Source organism: Orcinus orca, chromosome X (genome assembly GCF_937001465.1).
Source record: "Orcinus orca chromosome X, mOrcOrc1.1, whole genome shotgun sequence".
NCBI classification, from domain to species: domain Eukaryota; kingdom Metazoa; phylum Chordata; class Mammalia; order Artiodactyla; family Delphinidae; genus Orcinus; species Orcinus orca.
In genome coordinates this window covers 47,851,843-47,870,975 of record NC_064580.1, presented here as the reverse complement: position 1 = coordinate 47,870,975, position 19,133 = coordinate 47,851,843, and the positions used below count along the sequence as shown (strand labels likewise).

The 19,133-nt window shown below is 38.5% G+C and overlaps 1 protein-coding gene across 14 annotated transcripts in view; it reads left to right on the top strand.

The window, feature by feature from the left end:
* FAM120C (family with sequence similarity 120C) overlaps nt 1-19,133 on the top strand; it is a 330,565-nt gene that overhangs the window by 71,719 nt on the left and 239,713 nt on the right. For 7 of the 14 annotated variants that reach the window (XR_004479548.2, XM_033414810.2, XM_033414809.2 and 4 more), the window contains one exon: nt 860-1,109. The exons of 3 other annotated variants lie outside the window; for them this stretch is intronic. Coding sequence is in view for 7 of the 11 variants with exons in the window: in XM_033414810.2 (XP_033270701.1) it covers nt 860-1,109 (250 nt within the window). In the remaining 4 variants the exon portion in view is untranslated. Of the gene's footprint in view, nt 1-859; nt 1,110-2,123; nt 2,557-6,952; nt 12,800-19,133 lie in introns of those variants that run through there. 4 more of the 14 variants (XM_033414813.2, XR_007474745.1, XR_007474742.1 and 1 more) reach the window with 4 other exon arrangements.

Here is a 19,133-nt window from a genome sequence, read left to right as displayed (position 1 = left end):
GTGATGCTGGCAATTCAGATATGCCAAAAGGAAGCTGTAAAGTGCTTCCTTTAAGTGAAAAGGTGAAAGTTCTCAACTTAATAAGGGAAGAAAAAATATCATATGCTGACGTTACTAAGATCTATAGTAAGAACAAAAAGATCTATGGTAAGAATGAGTCTTCTGTCTGTGAAATTGTGAAGAAGGAAAAAGAAATTTGTGCTAGTTTTGCTATCGCATCTCGAACTGCAAAAGTTATGGACACAGTACACGATAAGTGCTTAGTTAAGATGGAAATGGCATTAAATTTGTACAATAAGATATTTGGAGAGAGAGAGACCACTTTAACATAACTTTTATTACAGTATATTGTTATAACTGTTCTATTTTATTATTAGTTATTGTTGTTAATCTCTTACGTACCTTTATCATAGGTACGTAGGTATAGGAAAAAACATAGTATATTGCAGGATTCGGTACTGTCCATGGTTTTGGGCATCCACTGGGGGTCTTGGAACTTATTCCCTGCAAATAAGTGGGGGACTGCTGTGTGACTGTAGAGCTGTGTGACCATTGAGCTTTGATTCCTTTTTTCACCTGCAAAATGAGCACTGTGTTTTGTGATAATATAGTCATAATGCTTCTCTCTCAGGTTTGTTCTGAAGAGTAAGTAAGATTTACATTTATATGTAAAATACTTAATACATACCAAGCATCTAATAAATGCTTACTACTCCTGCTGTTACTACTGCTAACAATAAAAATTATAGTGACAGAAAATACAAAGATGTTGAAGTGTGATGGTTTCTGTCAATTGTGACCAGCTGCAGAAATGCTCAGAGTCTCTATAGCCAGTTTTTCCTCAATTTCTGTTTTCTAGTTCCTTCAGTGATCCTTAAAGAGTGGTCTGCCTATAAAGGGAAGTCACCTCAAACCCCTGAGCTGGTGTCTGCCCTGACATTTCGGGAATGGACTTGCCCAAACCTCAAGAAGCTCTGGCTAGGCAAAGCAGTTGAGGACAAGAACAGAAGGATGCGTGCCTTCCTGGCCTGTATGAAGTCAGACACACCCAGTATGCTCAATCCGGCTAACGTCCCCACCCATCTGCTGCTCATGTGCTGTGTACTCCGGTAAGCCATGTGACCGGGAAGTGGTCAGTTCATTTCTATTTTATTTTTTTTGACATTTCCTTTAAGCACGTGGTTTTTATGGTATTTTGAGGTGGGGAAGTTTTATGTTTACTTTAGACTTCAGAAACATTGGAAATCAATTGCTATGATAGTCTCCTCAGTTTATGATCTGTCATCATCAGCCCATGCATAAACACTCTTTTATTTTTGGTTTTATATTTGGTTTTTGTCCCCTTCAGCCTTTCTTCCTGATTCAGTCCCCTTCTCTCTACCCATAGTTATCCACTCTTGGGTATTTGATGTGTGTCCCTCCAAGCCATCTTCCATATATTTATATATATATATATATATGTGCATGCACAATCTATAGTGATGTTTATATGTGTAGATTTTTTCCTTTTTTAACATGAAAGATACTGTGTTGTACATATTCTATTTCTTACTTTTTCACTCAGTGTTATTTTGTAGATCTTTCTGTATTCGTATATGGTTCGTTCCTGATGACTGCTGAATTATATTCCAACAATTACTTATATCATAGACTTTATTTGTTGTTTGATAGTTGTTTCCAGTTCTGGGATATTGCAAACAGTGCTACAGGGAATATCTTCATAGATGTCTCTGTATCTTTGTGTTCCTGTGTCAGTTTATCTGAAGTATGTATTTAGGAGTTGAAGTCCTGGATCCTGTAAATATGCATATAGATTTTTTGCCAAATATGGCCAAATTGCTCTAGATTATATTTGTTCTAAATTTATAGTCCTATGAAGAATGCATAAGGGTTTCTATTTCTTCATATTATTGCCAGGGCTGATATCTTATAACTTCTTAATTTTTGCTAATCCAGTGGGTTTCAAGTAGTATCTTTTATTTTAATTTGCATTTATTTGACTACAGATGAGGTTGATCTTCTTTTTTATATATATTAGCCATTTGTTTTCACATTCTCTGAAGTGCCTATTTATCTTGCAAATTTTCTTTTAGGTTACTTGTCTTTTTTCTTTCTGATTACAGAAGTTTCTTGTGAGATTGGGATTGACATATATACACTACTATGTGTAAAATAGATAACTAATGAGAACCTGCTGTATAGCACAGGGAACTCTACTCAGTGCTCTGTGGTGACCTAAATGGGAAGGAAATCCAAAAAATAGGGGATATATGTATACATATAGCTGGTTCACTTAGCTGTACAGCAGAAACTAACACAACATTGTAAAACAACTATACCCCAATTAAAAAAAGAAAAAAAAGAGCAATACCCAAGAAGTGACAATGGTGACAGCAACTGGCTATCTTTATGCAAATGTAAATTTGGTTCAACTTTCTTTAGGGCAATTTAGCAATCTGTATATAAATGACAATTTAACAAGACTGTATGTTAAACCTTCAATACATAATATACCCTAAACAAATAAACATACAAATAAAGCAAATATCTTTTCTATATCTGTGTGTACATGTGTCAAATATCTTTTCCAGTCAGCCACAATTTTTTAGAAATTTATGTACAATATCCTTTTTAGAACAAAAGTATTTCATTCTCACTGACCTTTCATTATGATTTCATACATACAGAAAAGTGGGACTTCCCTGGCGATCCAGTGGTTAAGACTCTACCCTTCCACCGCAGGGGGCGTGGGTTCCATCCCTGGTCAGGGAACTAGGATCCCTCATGCCACACCATGTGGCGTGGCCAAAAAAAAAAAACACACAGAAAAGTTGGAAGGATAGGATGGCAAACACTCATATGACCACCACTTAGATTCTGTAATTAACAGCTTTATACCATATAACCATATAAACACTCATATGACCACACTTAGATTCTATAATTAACAGCTTTATACCATATAACCATATAACTATCCCTCTCTCCATCTCTAGCCATCCATTTATCCATCCTTTTTGATGCATTTCCAAGTAATTTGCAGATATCAGTACACTTTACCCCTAACCAATAAGTATTTAAGTTGATTTTGTCAAACCCATCAATCTGTACATTTATGGTGTGTGCTTTGGGGATCTTATTTAATAAATTCTTCCCTACCCCTGGGTCATAAAGATGTGTCTACTTTTTCTGTAACTATAATGTAACTGTTTACATTATAGTTTTATAATGTTGCCTTCCATGTAAGGTCTTTAATATAGTGGGTATTTATTCTGTATATGCTGTATAAAATGATCTAATTTTATTTTCTCTACATAATAAGCCAGTTTTCCCAACCCCGTTTATTAAATGACCTGTTCTCTCCCCATTGATTTGTGTTACCACCATTATTAGGTACCAAGTTCCTGTATATTCTTGAGTCCATTCCTGGATTCTATTTTGTTCCATTGCCTACTTGCTGCGTTGCCAGTATCACATTCTTCGAATTATTAACAGTTTGTAATTTGCCTTAATATCAGGTCAGGTAAATCTCCACTCTGCTTTTCTTGTTGCAGACTTGTACTAAATATTGTTGAACCACATAAATCTTTTATTTTTAATATCTTTATTGGAGTATGATTGCTTTACAATGTTGTTAGTTTCTGCTGTAGAACAAAGTGAATCAGCTATACGTATATATATATCCCAATATGCCCTCCCTCTTGCGTCTCCCTCCCACCTTCCCTATCCCACCCCCCTAGGTCGTCACAAAACATGAAGCTGAACTCCCTGTGCTCTGCAGCGGCTTCCCACTAGCCATCCATTTTACATTTGGTAGTGTATATATGTCAATGCTACTCTCTAACTTCATCCCGGCTTCCCCTTCCCCCAGTGTCCTCAAGTCCGTTCTCTATGTCTGCATCTTTATTCCTGCCCTGCCACTAGGTTCATCAGTACCACTTTTTTACTTTCCATATATATGTGTTAGCATACGGTATTTGTTTTTATCTTTCTGACTTACTTCACTCTGTATGACACACTCTAGGTCCATCCAAATCACTACAAATAACCCAATTTCGTTCCTTTCTCTGGCTGAGTAATATTACATTGTATATATGTGCCACATCTTCTTTATCCATTCATCTGTCGATGGACACTTAGGTTGCTTCCATGTCCTGGCTATTGTAAATAGTGCTGCAATGAACATTGGGGTACGTGACTTTTTTTTTTTTAATCACACCACCATCCCCACCCCCCAGCGGCTTTCCCCCCTTGATGTCCATACGTTTGTTCTCTACATCTGTGTCTCAACTTCTGCCCTGCAAACCGGTTAATCTGTACCATTTTTCTAGGCTCCACATACATGCATTAATATACGATATTTGACTCTTTTTGAATTATGGTTTTCTCAGAGTATATGCCCAGTAGTGAGATTGCTGGTTCATATGGTAGCTCTACTTTTAGTGTTTTAAGGAACCTCCATCTGTTCTCCATAGTCGCTGTATCAATTTTCATTCCTACCAACAGTGCAGGAGAGTTCCCTTTTCTCCACACCCTCTCCAGCATTTATTGTTTCTAGGTTTTTTGATGATGGCCATTGTGACTAGTGTGAGGTGATACCTCATTGTGGTTTTGATTTGCATTTCTCTAATGATTAGTGATGTTGAGCATGTTCTCATGTGTTTGTTGGCAATCTGTATATCTTCTTTGGAGAAATGTCTATTTAGGTCTTCTGCCCATTTTTGGATTTGGTTTTTCTTTGTTTTTGTTTTCTTTTTGATATTGAGCTGCATGAGCTGCTTGTATATTTTGGAGGTTAATCCTTTGTCAGTTGCTTTGTTTGCAGATATTTTCTCCCATTCTGAGGGTTGTCTTTCCATCTTGTTTATGGTTTCCTTTCCTGTGCAAAAGCTTTTAAGTTTCACTAGGTCCCACTTGTTTATTTTTAATTTCATTTCCATTGCTCTAGGAGGTGGGTCAAAAAGGATCTTGCTTTGATTTATGTCATAGGTGTACTGCCTATGTTTTCCTCTAAGAGTTTTATAGTGTCTGACCTTACATTTAGATCTTCAATCCATTTTGAGTTTATTTTTGGATATGGTGTTAGGGAGTGTTCTTTTTTTTCATATTCATATTCTTTCTAGGAAGTGTTCAAATATCATTCTTTTACATGTAGCTGTCCAGTTTTCCCAGCATTACTTATTGAAGAGGCTGTCTTTTCCCCATTGTGTATTCTTGCCTCCTTTATCAAAGATAAGGTGACCATATGTGAGTGGGTTTATCTGTGTGCTTTCTATCCTATTCCATTGATCTGTATTTCTATTTCTGTGTCAGTACCATACTGTCTTGATTAGAGTAGCTTTGTAGTATAGTCTAAAGTCAGGGCACCTGATTCCTCTAGCTCCATTTTTCTTTCTCAAGATTGCTTTGACTATTTGGGGTCTTTCTCTGCATTAATTTTGTATTCTGCTACTTTACCAAATTCATTGATTACATCTAGTATTTTCCTGGTGGCATCTTTAGCATTTGCTGTGTATAGTATCATGTCATCTGCAAACAGTGACAGTTTTATTTCGTATTTTCCAATTTGGATTCCTTTTATTTGTTTTTCTTCTCTGATTGCCATGGCTGGCACTTCCAAAACTATGTTGAATAATAGTGGCAAGAGTGGACACCCTTGTCTTTTTCCTGATCTTAGAGGAAATGCTTTCAGTTTTTCACCATTGATGATGATGTTGGCTGTGGGCTTGTCATATATGGTCTTTATTATGTTGAGGAAAGTTCCCTCTGTGCCTACTTTCTGGAGCGTCTTCATCATAAATGGATGTTGAATTTTGTTAAAAGCTTTTTCTGCATCTATTGAGATGATCATATGGTTTTTCTCCTTCAATTTGTTAATATGGTGTATCACATTAATTGATTTGCATATATTGAAGAATCCTTGCATTCCTGGGATAATCACCACTTGATCATGGTGTATGATCCTTTTAATGTGCTATTGGATTCTGTTTGCTAGTAGTTTTTTGACGATTTTTGCATGTATATTCATCAGTGATATTGGCCTGTAATCTTTTTTGTGACATCTTTGTCTCGTTTTGGTATCAGTGTGATGGTGGCCTCGTAGAATGAGTTTGTGAGTGTTCCTCCCTCTGCTATATTTTGAAAGAGTTTGAGAAGTATAGGTGTTAGCTTTTTTCTAAATGTTTGCTAGAATTTGCCCGTGAAGCCATCTGGCCCTGGGCTTTTGTTTGTTGGAAGACTTTTTTTTTTTAATGTCTTACTAAACTTTATGGGGATTTACTTCTTTTTTAACATCGTTATTGGAGTATAATTGTTCTACAATGATGTGTTAGTTTCTGATTTATAACAAAGTGAATCAGCTATACATATACATATATCCCCATATCTCCTCCCTTGTGCATCTCCTTCCCACCCTCCCTATCCCATCTGCCTAGGTGATCACAAAGCACCAAGCTGATCTCCCTGTGCTATGTAGCTGCTTGCTGGAAGACTTAATCACACTTTCAATTTCCGTGCTTGTGATTGGTCTGTTTATATTTTCTATTTCTTTCCGGTTCAATCTTGGAAGGTTGTACTTTTCTAAGAATTTGTCCATTTCTTCCAGGTTGTCCATTTTATTGGCATTTAGTTCCTTATAGTAGTCTTTCATGATCCTTTGTATTTCAGCGGTGTCAGTTGTTACTTCTCCATTTTCATTTCTAATTCTGTTGATTTGAGTCTTCTCTCTTTTTTTCCTGATGAGTCTGGCTATTGGTTTATCAATTTTATTTGTCTTCTGAAAGAACCAACTTTTAGTTTTATTGATGTTTGCTATTGTTTCCTTCCTTTCTTTTTCATTTATTTATGATTTGATCTTTGTGATTTCTTCTGCTAACTTTGGGGTTTTTTTGTTTGTTTTTTTGTTTGTTTGCTGTTGTTCATCTTTCTCTAATTGCTTTAGGTTTAAGGTTAGGTTGTTTATTTGAGATGTTTCTTGTTTCTTCAGGTAGGATTGTATTGCTATAAACTTCCCTCTTAGAACTGCTTTTGCTGCATCCCGTGGATTTTGGTTCATCGTGTTTTCATTGTCATTTGTTTCTATTTATTTTTTGATTTCCTCTTTGATTTTTTCAGTGATCTCTTGGTTGTTTAGTAGTGTCTTCATTAGACTCCATGTATTTGTATTTTTTACAATTATTTTTTCCTGAAATTGATATCTAGTCTCATAGCGTTGTGGTCAGAAAAGATGCTTGATACAATTTCAGTTTCTTAAATTTACTGTGGCTTGATTAGTGACCCAAGATGTGATCTATCCTGGAGAATATTCTGTGTGCACATGAGAAGAAAGTGTATTGTGTTGTTTTTGGATGGAATGTCCTATAAATATCAATTAAGTCCATCTGGTCTAATGTGTCATTTAAAGCTTGTGTTTCCTTATTTATTTTCTGTTTGGATCATCTGTCCATTGGTATAAGCGGGGTGTTAAATTCGCCTACTATTATTGTGTTGCTGTCAATTTCCCCTTTTATGGCTGTTAGCATTTGCCTTATATATTGAGGTTGTCCTATGTTGGGTGACTAGATACTTACAATTGTTATAGCTTCTTCTTGGATTGATCCTTTGATCATTATGTAATGTCCTTTCTTGTCTCTTGTAATATTCTCTATTTGAAAGTCTATTTTGTCTGATATGAGTGTTGGTACTCCGTCTTTCTTTTGATTTCCAGTTGCATGGAATATCTTTTTCCATCCCCTCACTTTGAGTCTATATAGGTCCCTAAATCTGAAGTGGGTCTCTTGTAAACAGCATATGTAGGGTCTTGTTTTGTATACATTCAGCCAGTCTGTGCCTTTTGGTTGCAGCTTTTAATCCATTTACATTTAAGGTAATTATTGATATGTATGTTCCTATTACCATTTTCTTAATTGGTTTGTTTTTGTTTTTGTAGGTCTTTTCCTTCTCTTGTGTTTCCTGCCTAGAGAAGTTCCTTTAGCATTTCTTGTAAAGCTGGTTTGGTGGTGCTGAATTCTCTTAGCTTTTGCTTGTCTGTAAAGGTTTTAATGTCTCCATCGAATTTGAGTGAAATCCTTGCTGGTTAGAGTGATCTTGGTTGTAGGTTTTTCCCTTTAATTACTTTAAATATGTCCTGCCACTCCCTTCTGGCTTGCAGAGTTTCTGCTGAGAGATCAGCTGTTAACCTTATGGGGATTCTCTTGTATGTTATTTGTTGCTTTTCCCTTGCTGCTTTTAATATTTTCTCTTTGTGTTTCATTTCTGTTAGTGTGATTAATACGTGTCTCATCCTGTTTCTTCTGTATGGGACTCTCTGCACTTCCTGGACTTGATTGTCTTATTTCGTTTCCCATGTTGGGGACGTTTTCAACTATAATCTATTCAACTATTTTTGCAGACCCTTTCTTTTTTTTCTTCTTCTGGGACGCCTATAATTCGAATGTTAGTGAGCTTAATGTTGTCCCAGAGGTCTCTGAGACTGTCCTCAATTCTTTTCATTCTTTTTTCTTTAATCTGCTCTGCAGCAGTTTTTTCCACCATTCTGTCTTCCAGCTCACTTTCCATTCTTCTGCCTCAGTTATTCTGCTATTGATTCCTTCTAGAGTATTTTTAATTTCAGTTATTGTGTTGTTCATCTTTGTTTGTTTGCTCTTTAGTTCTTCTAGGTCTTTGTTAAACATTTCCTGTATTTTCTCCATTGTATTTCCTTGATTTTGTATCATCTTTACTATCATTACTCTGAATTCTTTTTCAGGTAGACTGCCTATTTCCTCTTCATTTGTTTGGTCTGGTGGGTTTTTACCTTGCTCCTTCATCTGCTGCATATTTCTCTGTCTTCTCATTTTTTCTAATTTACAGTACTTGAGGTCTCCTTTCCCTGGGCTGCAGGGTTGTAGTTCCTTTTGTTTCTGTCCTCTGCCCCTGGTGGTGAGGTTGGTCCCGTGGCTTGTGTAGGCTTCCTGATGGAAGGGATTGGTGCCTGCGTCCTGAGGGGGTGGAGCTGAGTCTTTTCCCTCTGATGAGCAGGGCCACTTCAGGTGGTGTGTTTTGGAGTGTCTGTGAGCTTAGTGTGACTTTAGGTAGTCTGTGTGCTAATGGGTGGGTTTGTGTTCCTGTCTTGTTTTTTGTCTTTTGTGAGGTGTCCAGCACTGGGATCTTCTGACAGCTGGGTGGAGTCGGGTCTTGGATTTAGATAGAGGCCTCCGTGGGAGCTCTCGGTGATTAATGTTCCCTGGGGCTGGAAATTCTCTAGTGGTCCAGCACCCTAGACTCTGTGCTTCCACCCCAGAGCTTCAGGCCCAACATCTGGTCGAGGGACCAAGACCTCACAAGTCACTCGTCCCAGCAATAAAGCAGATTTTAAAAAAAGACTAAGAAAACCCCAGAGTAATGGTAAAAAGTAAAATCAAACAGAAAGAAGGAAACATGCACACACAGAAGAAACAAAAATGGACCCAAATAAGTCATAAAGCAAGAGAACAACCAGGCAAGCGAAACAATCCAAGAATGAAATCAAACAATTAAAAAGAAAACTGAGAAAAAACACATAACTGAAAAACAAAACCAAAGCAGACTGCTAACTGAAGAATGAAGCAAAGAAACAAAACAAACTGACAAAGATGATAAACAAAATAGGAAAAGAGAAAGGGGAAAGAAGACTGAACAGAAAAGCAATGTAGATTTAGAAATATTAAAAAAAAAAAAGTAGAAAATATCTTAAGGAAGAAAAAAAAGACAAAATCCCAGAGAAATGGTAAAAACAAAATCAAGCAAAAACAGAAACAAGGAAACATACACACACATAAAAGAAACTGAAGCAGAGCCAAATAAAACAAAAAGCAAGAAAACAACCAGACAAATAGAAGAACTCAAAAACGAAATCAAATAATTAGGATTAAAACTAACAAAAACACATAACCTAAAAAACATACCAAAGTTTTGTGCCACCTGAAGAATAAAGGAAACAGAACAAACTGATAAAAATGACTTTAAAAAATAATAACAGAAGAAAAAGGGAGAAAGCACAGGACAACAGAAAAGCAAAGTAGAAATGGAAATATATATAAAAAAGAAAAATATATTAAAGAAGAAGAAAAAAATAAGGGAAAAGAACACAGAAGAACAGAAAAGCAAAGTAAAAATAGAAATATATTTTAAAAAGATAAAAATAAAAGTGAATATGTTGTAAAGCATAGAGATCCCAAAAGACTAAATTTAAGAAAATATACTAAAACAAAAACAAAGCAAGAAAAAAATGAAAAACAAACAAAAAAGCCAGAAGCAATGACCGAATGAATCAAAGCATAGTAATATTAATAGTAATAATTATGTTTCCCTGGGATCTCTGCTGTAAGTGTCCTCGCACACACCGTGAGCCACAGCCCAACTCCACCTCCCCAAGAGGCCCTCCTGTGCCTGTGGGCTGGTCTCTGGAACTGCTGTGGGCCCTGTGGGGACCACTTAGACTCTGATCTGACCCATTGCTGCATGTGTTTTCCCCCAAAAGTCCACAGCTCCCAGAGCTAGACCATTTTCATTTGTGGGAACACTCATTGTCTACTCAGATATTCCGTAGATGCAGGGTCTACCTAGCTGATCATGGGGATTTAATCTGCAGCTTGTACAGTTGATGGAAAGATTTTCAATCTTATTCCTTGGTCACCCTGTCCCTGGGGTTCAGCTTTCGTTTTATCCCCACCTCTGTGGGTGGCCCACCCACAGGAGTCTGGTCCTGAGGCTGCCTTCTAGCTCTCGGGTCTGCCCCTGTGAGCACCAGGCACAGAGGTGATATGACTACTTGGAACTTGGGAGCCCCAGTGGCACCAAATGCTCACATGAATCTTTATTGTTCCGTATGTAATTTAGAATTAGTCCAGTTTCCACAAAATCTTGTCGGGTTTTTTGGTCAATGATTTGGATTTATAGATTAATTTAGGGAAAATTGACATCTTTATAATGTTGTCTTCCCATCCAAAGATCATAGTTTACTTCTCCCTTTATTCAGGTCTCTTTCTTTATGTTTTTTTATTTTTTGAAGTATAGTTGATTTACAGTATTATTTTAGTTTCAAATGTACAGAAGTTTATGTCCTAAATAGAGTTAATTTTCTTTCATAGAGGTCTTCTGCATTTTAAATTAATTCCTAGGTACTTGATATATATTATTGTGATTGTCAATGGTATTCTGTTTTTTTACACGTTTTTTACACATTCTACTTTTTTACACGTTTTTTACACATTGTTTATTTGCTGATGTAGAGTAAGTTTTTGTGCAAAGAGGAAGTCAGTCCCTACAAGTCACCAGAGGATTACAGAGCTTTGAGCTTTGAAACTGGACAAACCTTAGTTTGAATTCTGGCTCTGGCACTTTTCAGCTTGGATAAGTCACTTTAACCTTTTAGAGCTACAGTCCCCAAACTTTTTGCCACCAGAGACCAGTTTCGTGGAAGACAGTTTTTCCACGGTTGGGGGACGTGGTTCAGGTGGTAATGCAAGCGATGGGGGGGATGGTTCAGGCAGTAATGTGAGCGATGGGGAGCGGCAGATGAAGCTTCACTCAGTTGCCCACCACTCACCTCCTGCTGTGCAGCCCGGTTCCTAACCAGTCCACGGCCCGGGTATTGGGGACCCCTGTTCAGAGTATCCATTTTCTCACCATAAATGGGTGTAATGATTGTTACTTCTCAGAGCTGTTTGAGGATTGAGATAATGTATGCAGAGGCTCTATCACATAATAGATTCTTAATATGTGTTAATATTCTAACTGCCTTGACATTAAGATTGGTGACTTAAGAAGTCTTCCCAATAAGAATAATGGATAGGATTCATTCCTCCTAGCTCCTTAACACATTCCTGGGCCACAGCCCTACATTATCACATATTAACTCTTGAATTATATGTTTTACCTTTTTTCTCAAAAGTATAGTAATAGCTCATGTTCCCATTTGTTTGATTCTCTGGGTTTTTTGGAATACATCCAAAACATGAAAGTAAGTTAAAATGGCTTATTAATAGCTCTAATAGCTATCACAAAGACTATGCTCTAATAGGTTCTATATGCTTGCCCTGAAAAGAACCCCTTAGTCTTCTGCTCAACCTATTTATCCTTAATTTAGACACATTTCTGACAATTTGGTCATCTGATTTCCCAGTGTACAACAGATCAGTAGTAGCAAATTCAAGGGAGGTGAGACAGGGAGTAAGAGCTATTCTTAGAACCAGCCCCAGTGATACCAATTATAAGTGATAGGTTACTCCCTAAAAGCAAGGGAAAAGATATAAAGATTACTTTTAAAAAGACCTAAACACCCCAAAAGAAGAAGCACCATCTGAAGTCTTTTAGTGTAGGGGGAAACTGCCCTGTGAAAGTCAGTAACTCATATATAAGATCATTATTACAGCATAAGGCAGTTATCAGTGTTTACAAAATAATCAAGAACACATTCTATAATATTACATCCTACGTACCTGACCTTGTGCTAAGTCAGCCCTTTGTATACGATGCTATTAATCCTCATAATAGTGCTGAAAAGTATTATTTATCTCCATTTATAGAAGAGGAGACAAAGGCTCAAAGAGAAGTGACTGGCAAAGATTACATAACTAATAAGGGGTTGTGCAAGAGTTTGAACCCAAGTCTCTCCAACTTCCAATTCCTTTGGTTTTTTTAACATCTTTATTGGAGTATAATTGCTTTACAATGGTGTGTTAGTTTCTGCTTTATAACAAAGTGAATCACTTATACATATACATATGTTCCCATATCTCTTCCCTCTTACGTCTCCCTCCCTCCCACACTCCCTATCCCACCCCTCACAAAGCACCAAGCCGATCTCCCTGTGCTATGCGGCTGCTTCCCACTAGCTATCTATTTTACGTTTGGTAGTGTATATATGTCCATGCTACTGTCTCACTTTGTCACAGCTAACCCTTCCCCCTCCCCATATCCTCAAATCCATTCTCTAGTAGGTCTGTGTCTTTATTTCCGTCTTACCCCTAGGTTCTTCATGACCTATTTTTTTCCCTTAGATTCCATATATATGTGTTAGCATACGGTATTTGTTTTTCTCTTTCTGACTTACTTCACTCTATATGACAGACTCTAGGTCCATCCACCTCACCACAAATATCTCAATTTCATTTCTTTTTATGGCTCAGTAATATTCCTTTGTATATATGTGCCACATCTTCTTTATCCATTCATCCGATGATGGACACTTAGGTTGCTTCCATGTCCTGGCTATTGTAAATAGAGCTGCAATAAACATTTTGGTACATGACTCTTTTTGAATTATGGATTTCTCAGGGTATATGCCCAGTAGTGGGATTGCTGGGTTGTATGGTAGTTCTATTTGTAGGTTTTTAAGGAACCTCCATACTGTTTTCCATAGTGGCTGTATCAATTTACATTCCCACCAGCAGTGCAAGAGGGTTCCCTTTTCTACACACCCTCTCCAGCATTTATTGTTTCTAGATTTTTTGATGATGGCCATTCTGACTGGTGTGAGATGATATCTCATTGTAGTTTTGATTTTCATCTCTCTAGTGATTAATGATGTTGAGCATTCTTTCATGTGTTTGTTGGCAGTCTGTATATCTTCTTTGGAGAAATGTCTATTTAGGTCTTCTGCCCATTTTTGGATTGCGTTGTTTGTTTTTCGTTATTGAGCTGCATGAGCTGCTTGTAAATCTTGGAGATTAATCCTTTGTCAGTTGCTTCATTTGCAAATATTTTCTCCCATTCTGAGGGTTGTCTTTTGGTCTTGTTTATGGTTTCCTTTGCTGTGCAAAAGCTTTTAAGTTTCATTAGGTCCCATTTGTTTTTATTTCCATTTCTCTAGGAGGTGGGTCAAAAAGGATCTTGCTGTGATTTATGTCATAGAACGTTCTGCCTATGTTTTCCTCTAAGAGTTTGATAGTGTCTGGCCTTACATTTAGGTCTTTAATACATTTTGAGTTTATTTTTGTGTATGGTGTTAGGGAGTGTCCTAATCTCATACTTTTACATGTACCTGTCCAGTTTTCCCAGCACCACTTATTGAAGAGGCTGTCTTTTCTCCACTGTATATTCTTGCCTCCTTTATCAAAGATAAGGTGACCATACGTGCGTAGGTTTATCTCTGAGCTTTCTATCCTGTTCCATTGATCTATATTTCTGTTTTTGTGCCAGTACCATACTGTCTTGATTACTGTAGCTTTGTAGTATAGTCTGAAGTCAGGGAGCCTGATTCCTCCAGCTCCATTTTTCATTCTCAAGATTGCTTTGGCTATTCGGGGTCTTTTGTGTTTCCATACAAATTGTGAAATTTTTTATTCTAGTTCTGTGAAAAATGCCAGTGTTAGTTTGATAGGGATTGCATTTCCTATGGTTTTTAAAAGGCAAAATGGTAGAAAAATGCAGTTTTAAAAATTAACATAAAGTCTTACTGGAAATTTAAAATTCAACTTTAAATGAAATTTAACTTATCCTAAGTACTGCATTGCCCATCAATGTAAAGACTGGGTAGGGTACTTCACTGGTGGCACAGTGGTTAAAAATCCACCTGACAATACAGGGGACACAGGTTCGATCCCTGGTCTGGGAAAATCCCACATGCCACGGAGCAAGTAAGCCCATGCACCACAACTACTAAGCCTGCGCTCTAGAGCTCGTAAGCCACAACTGCTGAGCCCGCATGCCACAGCTACTGAAGCCCGCGTGCCTGGAGCCCATGTTCTGCAAAAAGAGAAGCCACCACAATGAGAAGCCTGTTCACTGCAATGAAGAGTAGCCCCCACTTTCCGCAACTAGAGAAAGCTCGTGCACAGCAACAAAGACCCAACGCAGCCAAAAAAATAATAATTAAAAAAAAAAAGACTGGGTAGGAACACTGAACTATGCCCTGATTGAGTATTAGTAATCTAAACTCCTCAATTGCTTCTAGTAACTATAGTTAAGAGATACCTCTCATGAAAGTAAAGTACTGCTGGGCAAGTTGTGGCTAAAGCTTAAGTTGGTGCAGCTCTTGGACATTTGGCCTAGAGAAATGAGAGTCTACTAGGAAAGCTTGATACAGTTGGAGGAAGGCAGAAACTTTATACATATAATAATCACAACTGAGGAGGGAAGGATAATGAGGAACTCTGTCAGGCTTCTAGGGGTGGGATGCAGCCCTGTTGAATGAGGAGAACCATGTACCAAGGCCCTACCATTTCTAGCACAGGTTCTTTACAATCTCAACCATTTTCTGGAAATAGAACATGAAATTGAACAAAGTTGTTTCTCTAGATTCATGGCTGAAGTTGCAGAGTCTCTTCAGAGAAACAGTTCTATTAAGAAGCAGCAGATTCATTCCCAGCTGTACGTAATAGAATATTTGAGTTAACCATGTGCCATCCTGGTATATAAAGAGTAAAGGTATATAAAAACTAGTCTTTGTTGACCTGACAAAATAATTCTTAAGTTCGTTGGGAAAAGCAAATGAGTAAGAATAGATTGAAATTTTTTTTTAAAGATCAGTAAGTGGAGTCTTGGCTCAAATGACGTCAACAAAAAAGCCAGAATGTATTATAAATGTATACTAAAATGATATGATACTGGCACAAAAATTGACAGGTCATTGTTAGAGCAGCTAATACTAAGACCCTAGACACATAATAACTTAAAATGTGCTAAAGAAAGCTTCACAAATCAATGAGGAATAGATGAACTTTTTAATAATTGTTGAGAAAATTGGGTTGGTGTCTGAGGAGAAAACATCAAGTTAGAGCCCTACCACACATAAATTCTAGATAAATTGATTATAGAGATAAATTTAAGGAAAAAAAAGATAACAGGTAGAATAAAAACCAAGCAATGATTTACCTGATCTTGAGACAAGAAAGCAGTTTTTTAAATGAAAATTAAAAAAGAAGCCTCAAGCCCAGGGCATTGTCAAAAACAATAGCAAAATCAATGGCAAACAATCGGGGGGACAAATATCTCAGTTACCTGTGGCTGCAATACACCATGCCAAAAATTTAACTGGGAGATCTGAGCAATAAAACAACCATAAAGGTCTTGGATACGCTCTCATATAGTCCTGGGAATCTGGAAGATTGTGTACATGTACAAGTCTGCATACAGACTCAGGAGAGACTTAGAGCCCCAATTACATATTCATACCTGGCTGAACATGACACCTACATAAGAAAAAAAAAAGCCAGACATAAACTGCTTGAATTTTTAATGCATGCCCCAACCTACATATAGATCCCCTTTGCAAAAATGGAAGCTTTATTGGCCCAAGATGTTTATGCACAACCTTTGACTAATCATTGGCTGGCTAATAAGTTATGATGATCCAAGAGAGACTCCTAGGAAGCTAGCCCTAAAAATGAAACGAATTAAAAGTAAAAATAAAAATCTGAGCAAGGACATCAGGCTACACACTGCAGGAAAGATAGACTCTCCAGAATTGGTTCAGACATGTCACTAAACAAATATAAAAGCAGCAACTACATTGCTTTGGGAGGGAGTCAAAAGTCCAGAGTTGCTCAGTATATTATCAAAACTGTCCAGTGTCAAATAGAAAATTACAAAAGTTGCAAAGAAATAATGTGTGTCTCATACTCAGGACAAAAAGCAGTCAATAGAAACTGTCTCCGAGGGCATATGGATATAGGACATAGTAAATAAAGACTTTTAATCAGCTCCTATAAATATATTCAAAGAACTAAAGGAAACCATATTTAAAGAATTAAAGTATGATAACAAAGACCTATCAAATAGAGAATAGCAATAAATAAATAGAAGAAATCTATCAAGGTGGTGGGGCAGAAGGAGGTATGGAACTCACCTCTCCCCATGAACACATAAATACGTCTACATATGGAGCAATTCTCACTGAAAACTAACTGGAAACCGGCAGAAAGACTTCTGTACAACCAAGGCTACAAGAAAGATTCACCCATAATTGGGTAGGAAGGGAAGAGAAGCAATCAGGTCAGGCCCTGTGCCCCTGGGAGGGAACTCAGAGGAACAGGGAGATTACACTGGTGGAGATTCGCCCTGGGGAGTAAGCTATTTGAACCACAGATTGGGTGCCCCAGAATCCGACACAGGGAAGACAAGCCCTCTTGACTGATTGGAGGACCACAGGAGGGCTGTGGGAAGCCTGGATTGAGCATGAGGAGCATGTGCGTGCTGGCTTACCCTCAAGGCAGGGCAGAGAGGGCAGAGTGAGGACTGCTCCAGAGGCTGCCAGGTTTCCCACGACCGCCCTGGCCCCAACCCCAGCCCAGCGACTGCTCCAGACCCACTTATCCATGATGCAGCGTGGCATTGGATCCAGGGCTGCCACAACCAGGGAGAAAGCTCAGATGTGGGACACAGGCTACTGAGTCCCAGGGGGGTGTCTGGGTGGGCCTGTGGCATCCATTGTTGGTGCATCAGAAGCGGCCCAAAACTCTAACGGTGGCCACTCTACCACAGCTCACCCACCCCCATACACACTGAGAATCAATTCAGGCCCCACCTACCCTGTGGTGTGGCTTCACAACAGGACTGGGGCAGCGGAGGCTGAGGGCAATGATTGGATGTGAGGAACAAAGGGGACTTGGACCTGAGGCTGCGTCTGAACAGAGCAAGGGAAACAGTTCCTGGTGCCTGCAGAGGCAGTGCATTGGAGACAACTTGGACCTCTGTCTACAGCTGACATGAGCCCAGAGCCCACACGGGCCCCCCTTCCTTCAGCACTAGCCCCCTCTGGGGCAAAGGTCCCAGTGCAGGGAGAGGGGAAAGCACATACTTAAAGGGAACAGAGCCAACTCGGCTGGATCCTAAGGGCTTCCGCTTCAGCATCTTGGGACCTAACCCCACACGGACAAGGTGGTGATGGCTACTGAACAGAGGGGAAGCCCTGCCTCACACCAGGCTCCTCCCCTAACACCTTCATCTCCAGCCCCACCTCCCAACAAGGTGATAGCTGCCAGCACACCCTGAGGAAAGAGGTGACTTGCATCCACGTCAAATCCAGCCCTCCCACCAAAGGCATTGGGCACACACACTTTACATAAGGGCCCTCCCACATAAGGACATCCCTTCAACACCACAATAGGTAACTGCTTCACCTAATTTCATAGACACAGAGAAAGTTTAGCAAAATAAAAAGGCAGAGGAACTGGTCTCAACTGAAACAGCAAGAGAAAACCCTTGAAAAAATAAATAATGAAAAGGAATAAACAATAAAGATTAAAGAATTCAAAGCATTAGTAATAAGAATGTTAATTGGATTAGAGAAAAGAACAGATGAGCACAGTTAGAATTTTAACAAGGAACTCGAAAATATAAGAAAGACCCAATCAGAAATGAAGAATTCAATAACTTAAATTAAAAACACACTAGAAGGAATGAATAGCAGACTAAGTGATTCAGAAGAAAGCATAAGTGATCTGGAAGATAGACTAATGGAGATCACCCAATCAGAACAGCATAAAGAAAAACAAATTTTTAAAAATGAGAACAGTTTGAGATCTCTGAGATAACATTAAGCATACCAACATTCTCTTTAAGGGGTCCCAGAAGGAAACAAGAGAGAGAAGGGGATCAAAAATATATTTGATGAGATTATGTCTGGAAACTTCCCAAACCTGAAGAAGGAAACAGATATCCATGTACAGGAAGCAGAGAGGGTCTCAAATAAGATGAACCCAAACAGACCCACACCAAGACATATTATAATTAAAATGGCAATCTAGGGCTTCCCTGGTGGCACAGTGGTTGAGAGTCCGCCTGCCGATGCAGGGGACACGGGTTCGTGCCCCGGTCCGGGAAGATCCCACATGCCGCGGAGCGGTTGGGCCCGTAAGCCATGGCCGCTGAGCCTGCGCGTCCGGCGCCTGTGCTCCGCAACGGGAGAGGCCACAACAGTGAGAGGCCCGCGTACCGCAAAAAAAACAACAACAACAACAACAAAAAATGGCAATCTACAGATGAATGGATAAAAAAACATATCGGGTGTGTGTGTGTGTGTGTGTGTATAATGGAGTATTGTATAATGTATAATGGAGTATTGTATAATGTATAATGGAGTACTCAAACATAAAAAAGAGTGAAATTCTTCCATTTGTAGCAATGTGGATAGACCTAGAGAATATTATGCATAGTGAAATAATTCAGACAGA